We start from the raw sequence: 15,456 nt of genomic DNA, 5'->3' as shown, positions 1-15,456 counted from the left end.
CTTCTTCCGTTCTATCATCTTCCGTTCTAATGCAAGCTGAGTCGTCAATTTAATTTGAACCATTTTAGTGAGCCCCCACGTTTCTGCCCCGTAGGTGAGTACCAGCAAGATGCAGCGGTTATACCTTTCCCCCTTCAGGGACAATGGTAGGCAGCCATTCATTATCTGAGAATGTTTGCCGAATGAACTCGACCCCATTCTTGTCCTTCTAAATATCTCTGCCTTATGGTTGGGATCCGGGGTCACTATTAGGCCTTGGCAGATATTTTCGCTTACCACTTCCACTGCCTCGCCACCTATCTCAAACCGCCGTGCCCTCCCGAGGCTATTGAGCATTACTTTAGTTTTCTGCATATTAACTTTCAGGCCCGTGATTCTAGTATACTAGTACAGTGCGGTAATTATGCTTTGGAATTCTCCACTAACCCTTGCTAACGAATTCCCCATTAACCCTTAAGCCCACCTGTTCCCAGTCCAATGTTCTGAATACCTATTGTAAACATGCTGTAAATACCATTGGAGAGATAGTGCCTCCTTGTCTAACGCCTTTCCTTATCGGTACTTTAGTTCTCCTTATGGAGACTATGGTAGCTGCGGACGAATAGTAGATATCCTGCAGTATCCTTGCGTAATCCTCGTCTACACCCTGATTCCGCAATGCCTGCATGACTGCTGAAGTTTCGACTGAGTCAAATGCTTCCTCATAATATAAGAAGAATATATATAATAGTTGATTATACTTCCCGCATTTCTCTATCACCTTATTTATCGTGTGAATATGGTGTATTGTTGAACAGCCTTTACGAAACCCGGCTTATTAATTAGGCTATTTGGCTGCTATTGTAACCCCGGTCTATTCCGGGGTCCTGACAGAACAGAACGAGTCTCGAGTTGATCCATGGAATGGTAATTCTATTCCCTTGGTTCGTATCGCGGTTCTGGGTTGAAAGCAGCAGGATGCAGTACCATATAACTTATATAGTACTCGTATCAGATAAGTAAAAAAGCGAACAGAGTACGTTGATATAGGTGTGCACGCGCAAATACTGGGAGCGATGCACATGCTGAGTCAACCACCCACACGCATTTGAGAAGTGGTGGTCCTGTTCCATCATTAATAGGACTCCCAATATGCTCCTGATCACTATTGAAGAGTGGTATTACTAGCGTCATTATTAGGATGTCCCAAATGCTCCTCATTAGTATATGCTACTTCTGTTCTCGAGTTTCTCAGCTAACAATATGCGCTACTACCACTATCTGAGGCCATGTTGGCGCTACCGAAGCGGGGCCCTTTTATCATTTCGGCCAGTCTTCTGGAGCATGACATGTAGAATCTATGGGGTTATCTTATGGTAAACAAAAACGCTAAATGCCCGTGACAAAACCCCCAACGGTCATGTTCTACTACTGATTTACTTCACTCTACGCAATGGTGACAGAACTAATACGGCATGGGGACGGGAAGGCGAATAGAGACGTGACAGAAGAGCAAGATTATATTCCCTTATATCCTGAGTCCTTCCTCTACTAGAGCTTCCAGTGGAGGAGGCCCTTGAAATCGATTTCTCCATGCATAAGCATTGCGGAATCCTCCCCTCAACCGAGTGGAAGAGGGACTCAGAATACGGCCAATTATATCACCTCCAAGCTCGTGTGTCGGTATAACGTTGTGCTTACCATGGCGATCTTTTCCATTGTTCTCTCATAAAGTCAGGCTGCTCAAGCAAATGCCTCTTAAAGAAACACGTGGTTCAAATGCCACGCGTAACCCATAAATCACTAATGCACTGCCTACTATCTCCCCGTGTTTTTAACCCTGTGCAGGTCTCTAGCATTATCTTTGATTATTTTCATTCATTGTATACAGTTCTATATTTCCGTTCAAACTTATGTGAAAGTATTTTCGGCACTGCGAAACATCTCTTTGGGACAATGGATGGGTATAAGGAACGAAGATATATTTATTTCTTTTTATTCATTTATTCGAAAAAGATCTGTGGACGATGGATTCATATAACGAACGAGCAACGGATTGAATAAATAATTTATTAATTATAATTATTAGTTAAGATAGATTAATAATTTACTCGCTGCACTCTAAAAATACTGCATTGCTCTTTTTCTTGGCCGTGAGCTGGTTTGATTGATACATTGATTCATCCATTCGTTCATTCATTTACTGGGCATGAAATAAAATTTGTTTCGTGATCGTATGCAGGTTGGGTGCTGGCGGCGACGCGTTAATTCACCCCGGATTTCTTCCTGGCCGGCACGTCAATTTACATGGCCAGTGTGGTGCTTCTCTTCATACCGTACTTGCAATGGACAGAAGGCCGTTACAACAGTTCTTCCTCCTTCCGACAGGAAGAGCACTCGACGGAAACCTAATATTTTCGCTGGTGGCCATCTGCAAGGCATCTTCGACCCGAGTCGCTGTTAAGAGACGTACCGGATCAAACAGCTCAAGAACCAATCTTAAACGGTTAAGCGACGTGGCCTTCAAGTTTACATTGGCCTATTCTCCCCAGTCCGGTGAGATTCCCTCCACCTTTTAACCAGACGGTGGGATTGAACACTGGGCAGTCTATGCATCACGCAATGGACATCTTTTCTTTATTGGACATCTTTTCTTTGCAAATATTGATGACTGGCCACGCGTAATGTATTGCGCGTTTATAGATGACGTAGCTTCACTCTCGCGCCTGCTGACACGTCTAAGTGGGAACGGCCTGTCGCAGGGAGCGAATGAGAGTGTTTAAATCGTAGTGCAATGAAGGGCCACTGAAAGTCAAGAGTTTCTGTTGATAACTAGATCGCTAGGATGACCAGTGTGCACAGGCGTCGTTTATATGAAGTAAAATGGCTAACTGCTCCCCTTCATTGAGGACGGCATAGTCGTCATGATCACCATGGCAACGGCGGGTATTTCGCTTGTCACGTACCTTGTACCTTTGTGTTTTCACTTCGAGGAAACGCGGAAGCACGTTGCTGCAAGTACTACCAGAGCTCCCTAACGGCGCCGCGCCGAAACAAACATCGCACCGGGGAGTATCACTCCCTGCGCGAATCATGTCATCCGGGCTGCCGCGCGTTGTTTGCTAGTGCCGTGATGCCAGCACTAAAGCTGTCGACATCGCCAGTGACTTGAGCTACGTGAACAAGTCCTGCGATGATGAAATGATTGTTTTGTACCATCAAGGATTGATGCAGTAAAGCCACAACAGATTAGCGTTCATTCCTATGCGTCAGCCCACCACAGCAACCCACTACAGTGCTGCTTTTGTGCATGACATTGATAGCAACGGATCATCACTGACGAGCTCGTCAGTGGCTCAACATGAATAAGTTTCAGAGTGAGATTTTGATTTCAATTATGTCTATGAATAAATAGCAGTGTAAAAATGCGCTTGATATTGGTCCCTCTCCCCACGCTAGCATGTGCCATGCGAAATTAAATAGAAAAAAGACATCCCCCTCGCGAGGGGCACGATCAAATGCACAGCATTTCCGAGGGGGTGCGCCGGCAAGTCGTATCTCTCGATCGCGGGACCCGTGTCGCCATCTTTTGGAGGCGCGGGACAACTTGTGGCGCTTTCGAAACAAACGAGAAATGAGTGAAGGATATAAGGCGCTTTCGGTGCATCGAAATCTGTGTGGGCTTCGTGGCTCGGTCGGTAGTGCGCCGGGCACCTTGCGCTCCGCCCGCGGCGTCATGGGTTCGAAACCGGGCGCCGGAAACTGTTATTTCTTCCTGGCTGCGGACTACGACAAGACGCGCATGCGGACTACGACAAGGCGCGCATGCGGACTACGACAAGGCACGCCAACGCCGCGTGACATTGTGAGTTACTAAAATGCTATGCATTTAAAACGGCAAGCACAACATTTGTTCCGGGTCATGAGAAGTGAAAAAAGTGACTTCACTTTTAGCGCCAGGGCGCCAGGGGCACTCAAGTAGCAGACGACGCGGGGCAGCCCTAATGTCGGGATGCGCACTCTCCCGGCTCCCACAGTGCGCACACGCGCTGTTTCCGTGCGGCGCCATTAGGATGCTCTGTCAGTAGCTGCAGTCACGTGCTCCCGTGTTCTCTCCAAGTGTGAACGCCGTAGCACATGAAAGGAAGCTCTCGCGTCCCGGCAATCCCTCTTCTCCACACGATGACAAAATATTTAAAGCGTCTGAACCGAGAATCGTAAGTCGCTGTCAGCCCTCCTTGAAAACCACGTACGGGGCTAATGATCTACGTTTCTGTAGTATCGTAAAGTACCGAAAGAAGGCCCACCCAAAGCACAGAGATATGTGAAAAATACGAGATGGGCGAACTTTCGGTTCAGGTGCGAAAAACTACAAAAAAATTCGTCGCACCGCCAACCAAAACTGCAGAGGTTTCAAGGGAAAATACGAAGAAAACTTTATTTTCATAAGGATCCCATAAAGTCCGTACCTCCCGGTATAGACGAAAGGGCTTTTTCAGCGTGGTCAATGAGTGACCTTGCAACTTCAGCGCTAGAGTCGGCCAGCCTCCTTTCCCATGAAGTTCGGGTAGGATTGGGTATGGGGAGAAGTTCGGCGTTCTGTGTGCATGCACAGAGAGTATGATAGATGCTAGGGTAGTTCCCGCAGTTAGGACACTTTTGGGTACCCGGTAATTGTTAAAATCGGTTTGGGAGGTGTACAGTAGGTAGCGTGTTTGAATTTGCCTTAATACAGCGGATTCACTGCGCATGAGTGTTTTTTGTGGTGTTGGGTGCTTCTGTGTGTTTTGACGAGCTTTCCGCAGGAGATCTCTGGTGTCAACTGGTTCTTGATGTCCTGGTTGCGTCCTACGTTTCCTTGTATGCGGAAGTGCATGCTCAGGAGCCCGGTGGTTTAATGCTCGGGCGAGTGCGTGTGCGCTCTCATTTACTGGAATGTCTTCGTGCCCAGATACATAGATCGCTTTGTAGCACTTCTTACTTAAAGTAAGGACCTTGTTGAGTATGTGAGTGGTATTTCTGTGTATTCGGCAGCAAAGAAATTACCGGCATGCGGCCTGTGAGTTGGTGTAGATGTACACTGTGCCGGTGTCGTCGGGCGCATTATCGCAAGAGTGCTCTATAGCACGCGCAATTGCCCTTGTCTCCATGTCGGCGGTTCCGTTGAGGTTAAGTTCTGTGGCTGCTGTGATGAGGGCGTGGCTTCTGTCTACGACAACGGTGACACCCGTTCGACCTCGGAGGCTGGCTTCAGTGTAGAAGAGTTCAGGTTCTGGCTCGGTCTTGTTGATATGCTCGGAAGGTTCGTCTTTCTTGTTCCTCTACGGATGCATATTGCGGGGTAAAAGAGCAGGGCAGATTTTACCCCGTATGTAAGGCTCCAGTTGTTCGTACGTGCTTCCCTCATATTAGCTGGTGTGGTGCCCTAGGTTGTGAAGTATGCTTATACCCTGTGTCATGCTTCGCAGTCGTTGCAGCTGATTGATTTTGTGCACGTTAAGCAGTTCCTCCAAAGAATTTGTCGTGCCGGCGTCTTGCAGTGCCTTTGTCGAGCTATATATGCGCACCCGAGTGCGATCTCATGGGCCGTAAAAAAAGCACCTCTATGCTTTTGAGTTGAGACAGGAGATTTTGGTATTGCAAATAAACTATCGTGGAAGTGAAGAGAGCTCCGTTAAGGCGAAGGACATGAGGTTCCCGAAGACGTCTGTGCCTGTTCGTAATTCTTCAGAGCATGTGTATCTCCTGATTTCCCTGATTTAGGAGTTTGCGAGCTGTATCATTGGCTTTTCCGTTGCTTTGTAGTGTTAATCCGAGTACTTTGATGCGTGATCGCTGGGGTATGCCTCTACCCTGCAGCTGCACCTTCAGTTGAACTTGTTGTTAGATGTTCTGTTTAGTTACCACAAGAAGCTCTGATTTTTCAGCAGAACAGGCAAGGCCACTACTATTGGCGTATCGCTCTATCACTTCGGCCGATCGTTGAAGTGCTTCTTCGACTTGTGCTGGGGAGCATTTTGTTGGCCATATGGATTATATCGGCATATACTGCATGTTTGATATCATCAATGCGGTTGAGTTACGCTGGTGGGTTTTTAATCGCGATATTAAAAAGAAGTGCCGATGGCATGGAACCCTGAGGCGTGCCAGGGTGCCCGGCTTCCTTCGCACGTTATTCGAGTGTTCCCAACGTGAGTGTGGTTATCCTGTCGCGTACAAAACTCCGCACATAGTCGTATATTCTTGAGCCGCAGTTTGTTTCGTGCAAGCTGGCGAGTATTGGGTCATGCAAAAAATACGAGATGGGTGAGCTTTCGGATCTAGTGTGGAAATGACCAATAAGTGATCGCATAAACACATGAACAGATAATTCGCGTTTATTTTTTTCACTCATCGGTGCTAAAGCCATCGATGTCAGGGGGTGAGTTTTATTTCGGTTTTTTAGTAACTGAATATTTCACCCCTAAATGGGGTGGGCAATGTTTTGGGGGAGGGGGTTCTCTCGGAACTTTACGATCCGTTGATGTTAAAATTATTTTAGTCTGGATCATGAGATGCGACTAGTTTGCCCTCATTGACAGGTCCAGACGGACGCTACGAATTGGCCTGAGCATAGAGCCCGCAGGATAGTCCTGTGCCTCCTGCTCGGGTACAGCTTCGAAAACAGCGAAATGTTGCGCAAGATGTGAGTAAATCTTCGGGAAACACTGCAATGTTCAGCTTATAAACAAATCAGCTTATAATCAGCTTATAAACAAATCAGCTTATAAAAACCACCATGTTTCGATTTCAAACCCTTCCGTAAAGGAAAAGAACTGTGTTCAAATTTGGCTACACACAGCACGTCCCCTGGTTCTCATTGGTTCATATCGTCCTCTTCTACCATTATCATCCCTCACTTTTTTCCTTCACTGAATAAAGCTTCAACTACCTCACCTGCAATACCGGAAAAAATATTTCAAGTCCAAGCTGCCCTGCAAATGCAGGTTGACGGGAATAGCTGTAATGTCAGTTTCACTTAGTAACGACGGTCACAATGGCTGTGTTGCTGCGATATTTACTGATCCACATATTATCAACTTCACCACATTATTTGGAAAGAAAAATTGAGCGGCCGGATCGCCGCGTCTGCCCAGGCCAAATTTTTCCATCACGAAGTTCCCTAGCACCTCCTTTTTCAGTCTCTACATGCCGACACTGAATCGACGATGACCATACGGGTTGTGTCATCCCACGTAACGTACGACGGTGTCGGAGGCCACCCAAGCACTTCTAAAGTGTCCTGAATGCGGAAGCAATAATGACCAATTTAACGCCTGAGACGGTTTTCTTCAGCTTAGCGCCCTCAAAAGGCCATGTCATATCTCCGCTTTAGGCGACTTTCTTCGCGATCCTCTTCCGCTTTTACATTTTCGAATGGCTTCGCTCTGCTCGGTTCAAACACGTCCGCTGGGAATTAAAGGTTATCGAAACTACGGAGAATGATGATGCTCACTTTCCTACACGGTTTGCCACTAACACGTGTTACAAAATTTCTCGCGCAATGGAAGCCGTCGCGCTTTAAAGACAGGTCTAGCCACGTGAATTACAATGTTAGAACATCAAATGGTGTTTGAACACTTAGCTTTAGACAGCTCCTTTGTTAGACCTACTAGCCTAGAGGCATTTACTACGTAACGACAGCATCGATACTGATCACATAAAGTGTTGTTAGGTACATAAGCAATTCCAGCATGCTGGTGGAATTGTGTAAAAGGTATAAATAAATCATGTTCAAGCGAATATGGCTGGCACGTACGGAACATAGCCAATTTATTTAGAAGTAATGTTGAAAATAACCAACCGCAGCATACTGTTGAGCGAATAGCAGGCAGTACATTATGTTGAAGACTATTTTGAACAGTATTTGAACAGTATTTGCTCTTCACCATGAAAGGCCTAATGCGGGAACAGTTCATGAAAATAAATGAGTTGTCTTAAAACTTGTTGATTCGTAAAAATAGTTATGTAATGTGTGCTCCGAATATGACTGGTTTCATGCGTCTGCGATAGTATAAAGTGACACGTCAGCTAGCAGCCTTGTACGCTTTGTAGTGCACAGCCATCTCAACCATCGACGAAAAGAATGGCATTGAAGTTTTCCAGTGGTGAGTGTGCTGCGGCCGTTATAATGGTACCTGTAAAAAACAAAGGAATAGGTATCGGTCCTGTGTATTTAAGCATGCCTCGAGAGGTTCTGCTACTTGTATTTGATATCAGGAATCTTTCGTTGGTGGGAACGAATTCGTCTCCACATGAAGGGTTTTATGTATACTTGGTTTACAAAAACTGGCCATTTGTAACACTGTTCTCCCTGCACAAGAAAAACTCGGCTCGTTTTGCTTTGCTGATTTTATATTGGAAGCACTAAAGCTGTTTCTAAAAATAAAGCGTGCAAGATAATTGTCACAGTAAAGACTATGACCGCTGGGGTGCCTGTTTGTGTTATTCCCGCACTAATTTGAGACATTCATCTTTCTCGCAAGTATTAAAAAGTATTTCGAAAAATGTGCCTTCGCGGCCACTGAGCTGCCTTAGTTCATAAAAGGTACCTTCACAGTGCATACCATCAAAATCTTTTCCCAATACATCCATCCGTAGTCACGAGTCCATATCAAGTCAAACTGCGGAAATTTCGAGGGCGAATTATGGTGCCGTGATAATGCTCACCCACTGTGCAGGCAGTGAGGTAGTTCGCCACGCATCCGGCTATCAAGGCACTGAAGCCGATATTGGCCAGGTCGGTGGTGCGGCTGGGCGCCATGATGCTGAGCACGCCAAACGCCACGCCCAGTGAGCCCAAGTTGGCGAAACCACACACCGCGAATGTCAGCACGCGCTCAGTGCGCATCTGGAATGGCACATGCAGAACATCGACCAGGGCACGTGTATGCAATGCACAGAAGCTTAAACTGACAGTCACCCAATTTTGCTACAGTATATTCGCTCTATAGCAAATAAAAGCGCATCACTTAAGACGCCATGAACTGAAACGGATTTCATGATAGGGCCCTAGAACCTTTTACAGCGGAATTTTTAGATGCCCTACTCGTTCGTAAGCTGCCCAAATGAAGATCGGCGACCATGATAGGGAACCGCGCGGAAAAATATTTTTAAGCAAGTGTATATGAAATAAAAGAGGTGTTTAAAAACCTGTTGTTGTCTAAAACCACAACAACGAGGTCTTTTCTACTATTATATGCAGATTTGGAATCAAACACTGAAGCCGAAATAGAGATGTTCGGAAACGATCGGTAGCCATACACAAAAAAAATAATTTCGCCGATATATTTGTAATAACGTGGCCGATGAGGGGACAATTTGTAAAGCCAGAAGCATTTTCAAGAAAGGACGAGAACATGCAATTACCGCTGAGCCGCGGCCGGGACGGCTACGTCTGGAAGCGGCTCCAGAGCTACCAGGCTCGAAGGCAAGGCAAGTCCTTCAAGGAGGGAAGTAGTTTGAGCGGAGAATCAGAGCTGGGACCTCCCCGGGTCGGCTAAAAACATTTTGGCCCAGCGTCTGGCCCGGGGTTCCAGTGCGAGCCTGAGATCGGGTTCCCCAGCACAAGGCTGCCATCACCGCTCCTGGGCCGTCGCAGCCCGGATATCATCCCACCAGCTGGGGAGAGCTGCGACTCGTCCGAGAGTAGGGCTCCGCCCAACCGACAGCGAAGCGGCGCTTGATCGAAATTCACCGAAGGCCTATCGCGACCCACTGAGGACGTTCCGTGTTTCCCTCGTATTTGCCCCTGTTCTGTACTGGCCTCATGCGGAAGAAACATTCCGTCTTTACTTTTTTGTTATTTTCATGCCTGGTCCTCTGCAGTTCTATTATATTCTCGTTTTTGTTACCTTGTAGCCACTATCCTTCCTCCGATACTCGGAAATTAAACGCTCACGCGGAACACCCCTTTAGAATATTTACAAAGTCCTTGAGGTTACCCCTTATATAAAACGGTGGCTTTCTTATCAGCTAGACGACATGCACTCTACAACAAGTGCTTGGCTGTTTCTTAATGTAATTCTTAGTTTCCTGCAATCAAACCCGTCAGTTCCCTCGTTTTATTTATTACTGAAGTTTACTTGCCCTGGGTGCACCCACGGGAAAACTGAATCCATTACGGCGAAAAGAAATGTAGAAAACTCCGAGTGCAGAGCTCAATGTTGAACACACCTGTCTATCGCAGCAAAACTGTTTTATTACCTGCCTTCGAAGGTTCCAAAGAGCGACGTCATTTTTTAAACATAAATTTTGAAGAGATCGCCAACCGCAATGTCACAGCCGCTGCATGGCATCGAAAGCGTACCTGTCGCTACCCGTTATGTTAATTACGCTCGTTTTGTAGTATGGCCATTTTGTGGCTTGCCGTTCGTTTCTGTAGACTGACGTGACCATCTCAAAGTGGAAAGGATGAATGTTTAGTGATAAAAGTGCTTATTTACGAGAAGTCATTTTAAAAATCCTTCGCCAAGGAAGTATAACCGTACCAGTCTTCTTAAGCGGCATTTTGTAGGATTGCGAAAAGTTTACCAACAAACGGTATTGCAGCTTCAAGTTGATTATTTCACCAAGGAGATTTACGTCGACAACTTTACAAATCCAACCTTCGGTTAAGCGCGTACGTAATAACTATGCTTTACTGTATTTTAGCGAAAAACTCTTCAAGGCACCCAATCCTGCTTACGTGCTTCGAAGGCGAAAGCCATGTGATACTGATCAAATCCTTCTTTATGGCTACGAACTCGCGCCTCTTTTTCTTCCCCCCTCTACCTTCCCCAACCTCTAGGAACAGGCTGTGGGGAGCTCGGACCGCATCCACCAAGAACTGGTCACCGGTCGAGCCCGCTTGGCCACCGCGACTTCCGCACCGTAAAACCAGAGTTTCAAATAAAAGTGGACTCCCTCCCTCCCTCCCTCCCTCTCTCTCTCTCTCTCTCTCTCTCTCTCTCTCTCTCTCTCTCTCTCTCTCTCTCTCTCTCTCTCTCTCTCTCTCTCTCTCTCTCTCTGTTCACTTCTTTACCTTGCCGTTCGCGCCACCAGTCCTTATGCAAACGTGCTGCCCTCTGTCGGAGCCACAGCGGACCCTCCTTTCGGCCCCATGTTAGGGGATAGCGCGGGTCGCTGATACGCATGCTAAACAGGCGTTTTTTCGTGCCGTGCTTGCTCGCTCTCCGCCTGGTGCTTTTTGATCGGAAATAATGACTGCTGAATGGTGCGCAGACCGGTGCCGCGGTTCCCATACGGCTTCGCGGGGATATATAATAAAAGTTGGTTAATTGGAACATCAATAATTGACATTTATGGATAATTGGAACCGTACGATTTCGTACGGCCTAGCTCCCACATAAGCCTATGTGTAGGAAAGGCGGCTGATTCGAACGCGAGCGGACTACGCCACGGCGAATTCGAACGACACGACACCGCGCCGCCACGGCCAGTGAAAACACATCGCTGCCAACACATCGAGGTTACGTCGCCTCCAGAAAAGACAGGAAAATTGAGAAGCTAGATCGGGGAAAAGCAATCTAAAGCCCACATGGAAAAGCTTTGGGAATAGTTTTTCTGTGACGTACGTTGATACGAATGCTGACAGATTGAATCATTCCTGAGGTTAGAAGCGTATAGCCAGTCACTGTGAGTGAACACGAAAAGGAAGTGGGCGAAGCACCAATGTGAGAATCACTCGTGAGTACTGACCGGGTGGAATGCCGCCCATCTCTTCTTCAGTTTAGAAGGGTAGGCGTTCCGCTAAATTCATGCTGCCTTCCGACTTCAAGAATGAAAGGCAGCCTTTGCTCGTATACTTCTTCAAGCACTCAATTGAATAAACTCAACTGCTCCGCAATCACATTGTGCGGTTGTTGTTCGTCACTATCCTTAATTCGAACTTCCATGAATTAGAACTGAGGTGGCGTCGATTGCAGATCGAATTAATGCGCTTTAACTGCATCATGCGTCCAAGTCGCAATCGCAGAAGTACAACAAGTGGATTTACAAGTGTGCCACTGAATCGAAGAAATCATTTTCAGTGATGTTCTGTGAAGAAACTCGGGCTGTTTGTTCACTCAAGGCATGGCACCCAACCATGCCTTGCGTACTTGTTTATCATCAAGAACACAGTGGAATGACACCTGCAAAAATAGGGTGACGTGATGATTGCTATGTGGGGGCAAATAAAAAGAACTAGTCTGTTCAACCTGTTTTATTACTGAAAACCTATGCAAGCTTGTCATTGCAAATACGATATGATAGGTTAATCCATCAAAGGCTGCGAAGAGGAATCTTGTATAAATTGAAAGGGAGTATGACGGTTTTCACCCCACAGAACACCGTGGTCAAGAAAGCCTCCCCGATCCCTCCCTCCTCCTTTTGCGCTACCTCAACAACTCCCCACTAGACAGTTTGTTCAAAAATCCCTTCTGGCGTTAATCACTCAACTAAATCGTCCAAACTTACGAGGATATAAATGTACCCAAAGTGCCCCTTTTTTCATATTCCCGCCCATTTCCCTTGCAGGGAATCTTTACACAGCGTATTTTTTGCGCACTCGGCGCTTTGTTTGCGGTCTTGTCTAACTGCGCCAGATAATCGCCAGTCATGGCAAAAATAAACAGAGATGAAGCAATGGCTTGGGTTCGGTACATAGCTCATTCACGCGAACACTCGAGCTCATTACGCATGCCATTTGGTTATAGGAGAGAGTGTTTACAACGCTGTAAAAATCTACCGCGAGAAATTTTCTGGTCGTGGGAACGTAAGAAAACTTATTCTTGCAAATGGTATATTAAGAACACCAGGACACGAATTGTAGCAGCTAACTTTGCCTTGAGCTCACAAAGCATGTATGTCAACACAGCGGTTGCAGCCTCCCCATTGAAACGTCAGTTGTCATTTCTGCCTTCCGAAGGACGAAATATTTTTAAACAGCGAATTTGCTAGAACGAACGCTAACCTATCAGTATTGGACACACGTACGTAGCCGTTCCATTTATTATTGGCTTAGAACGTTTTACAGCCTCGATCTCGTTTGCACTGATCACCACAGTAGTAGCCCGAAATCGCCGCTGCGTTAGCGCGTAGCAACTGGCATAGTTGAGACAAGCCGCCGGTTACAAGCAGCCTAAGGTATTATGCAACAGCATGCGACATCCCCAATCCCGTAGACCCACATACATTCACAGCTATTTGCATGCATATGGGGCAATATGCCGAAAATCATACTGCTATCTACACTGCTACGGAGGCAGAAGATGGCCCGCCCAATCATAAAGTCATACCGACAAGGCAGCACTGGCCGCGTACAACGTGAGCTCCCGGTAGGCGTCGATTTCGCTCAAAAGCGATGCTGTGGCCAGTACGCGAGCCGCCATGTGCATCTCGTTCAGGCCTATGCCCATGAGCAGGGCCATGGGCTTTAACAACGCCGTCAGGATGGCCTGCGTCAGAGGAGGCAACTTCGTGTGGCGCACTTTCCGTATCACTCCGCCTCCGATAAGCAGAAGCTCCGAGAGGGCTACAAAAGCGTATGAAGCTGTGTGACGCCTGTTAAGCGATGTCATTGTCAACGTTGGAGTTGAGAAGACGGACACGTAGTGGGACCTTCCCGTTCCAATTCGTATTTCTGTTGTTTAACCTGCAGAAACAAAGTCTGGGCAATAAGGAGCATCTTAGTTGCAAGCTCCGGAATATTTCTAGACTACCTGAAGATTTTTAACGTGCACCAAAATCCATATCGAAGGGCATTTTTGCTTTTGGCGTTATCTTAAAAGGCCGCGGTAAGGAATCGCACCCGCGGCCTTGGGCTCAACCGCGCAGCGCTAGCCACGGAAAAACCATGGCGAGTGGCACCTTATCGTTCTCTTGGTCAGCGTGTGTTCTTGCTTGAGCTACCCAATCCGCAGCTATAGTGCGTACGCCAGGCAGAGCGTAATGTTTGCACACGGCCTTTTCGTTGTACAATAAGACAGCGTAAGGTGTTTCTTTTTTCGATTAACGTAAATGACAATGAACTAAAGCATTTAGGTTGGCTGTATATTTTATTTCGGGTTTTAGTTTGAATAGTTGAAGTCAGTGTGTTTTGAACATCAATTGAAAACAAAGGATAACTCAATATGTTGTGGAACGTTCAAGCAGCACGAACTACCGTATTAGCGCATCGAGGCACTCTTCTCTGAAACACAGAGTGCTCGAAAGCAAGTCACTCACTTGTTTACGTTGCCTTCTCGCTTAGTTCCTCAAGTGTGCCTGATATGCAATGCCTGCTTGCTATCTCACCTGTTCAGTTTTTTTGTTCAGGCATTATAATTTTTACGCAGCGGTTGTAAAGACAGCAGAGTGCGTTTGCGGAACTTGATTGATTCTTTGCTTTACGAGCAGCTTTGAAGGAGGTATAGTAATATAATTAGCGCTCACTGGCTTGTTGGTACATGGCTGAGCAGCCTTGTAGTAACGCTTCGAAAGACGTGCAGGCACAGAAGTTTTTCAGAAACACTCTCCATCAGAAAAAAACCCGCACGCACAACTGCGCTGGGCTGGTTGGTTCAGCTCCGTCCGTCAGGTTGAAATGAAATTTGAACAGAGAATTTAATTGTGAATGCTACGAAGTATACGACGGCTCCTCGATCGGGAGTTTCCCCAAATATTTTTTTCTGCATTTGACCTGTCACTGCTTTCCCCGCGGCCGCTTTTTTCGCAGTGCGTGATACAGAAAATTTTTTCGATCGAATTATTGCGCGAATGTATTGCCCGAAACGTCTCAACTCAACCGCCATCACCTGTCACAGTGAGCGTGATCGCAACAAAGCTCACTGTTCGGATAGGCATGACCCCATCCACGCACTATCGCATATGGCCCGAGGGATCGTCACCTCAAGCGTAGATTCATCACTTTACATTTCTAAATCATGTGTCATTCCTTGTTGGCGATCCGGAAGAGTAATGTCTAGGAGAGGCCCCTGGGATCCCCATTGCATAGCCGAAAGCATTGCGGAAGTCGCGTCGTTTTAACCGCGCCTTGCCCCGAAAAACGCCCATGGAGCGTTGGTGTTGCTTTGTTGCCACGGTGACCTGCGATATATTTCCCGGCGTCCATTGTCTGCTCGTGTGTTCGCACGCACGATCAGCTGCTGTTCCCCGGCAAGCGGTGAGGAACAACGTAGGGGCATAAAAAATGGTGTCAGGCTCCATGCAAATCCTAACGTGGCGGAGCGGTTTAAAAAAAAGAGTCATGCCCGGCCTTCTCGTAGCTATTCTTTTCTCCGTGGTTAGTGGGAGCACATGATGACGACAACGGTGATGACGACGACGGCAATGCATTTTCGAGACTACGCATGCGTATCTCTGTTGCAAAAAAACGCGCGTGTTTTCATACAAAGCGGACGTATGTTTACGTCCATAAGTACCGGCGTGGAGCCGGGCCCACGCCAATGCTGCTAT

At 46.9% G+C, this 15,456-nt stretch overlaps 1 protein-coding gene across 1 annotated transcript in view; it reads right to left on the bottom strand.

Moving 5' to 3' along the window:
• Positions 1-5,021: 5,021 nt before the first annotated feature.
• Positions 5,022-15,456, bottom strand: part of LOC144168237 (putative transporter HI_0519) — a 31,491-nt gene continuing 21,056 nt past the window's right edge. Inside the window, exons 7-9 of the mRNA XM_077697264.1 lie at positions 13,299-13,457; positions 8,693-8,869; positions 5,022-5,300 (exon numbers count right to left, since the gene is read on the bottom strand). Of these exons, the coding sequence (XP_077553390.1) occupies positions 5,022-5,300; positions 8,693-8,869; positions 13,299-13,457 (615 nt within the window). The remainder of the gene's footprint in view (positions 5,301-8,692; positions 8,870-13,298; positions 13,458-15,456) is intronic.

This window comes from Haemaphysalis longicornis, unplaced genomic scaffold (genome assembly GCF_048455015.1).
Source record: "Haemaphysalis longicornis isolate Haplotype H1 unplaced genomic scaffold, Haemaphysalis longicornis Haplotype H1 scaffold_2, whole genome shotgun sequence".
In the NCBI taxonomy this organism is placed as follows: Eukaryota; Metazoa; Arthropoda; class Arachnida; order Ixodida; family Ixodidae; genus Haemaphysalis; species Haemaphysalis longicornis.
Note: the sequence above shows the minus strand (reverse complement) of the source record. Positions and strands in the feature narration are given on the sequence as shown.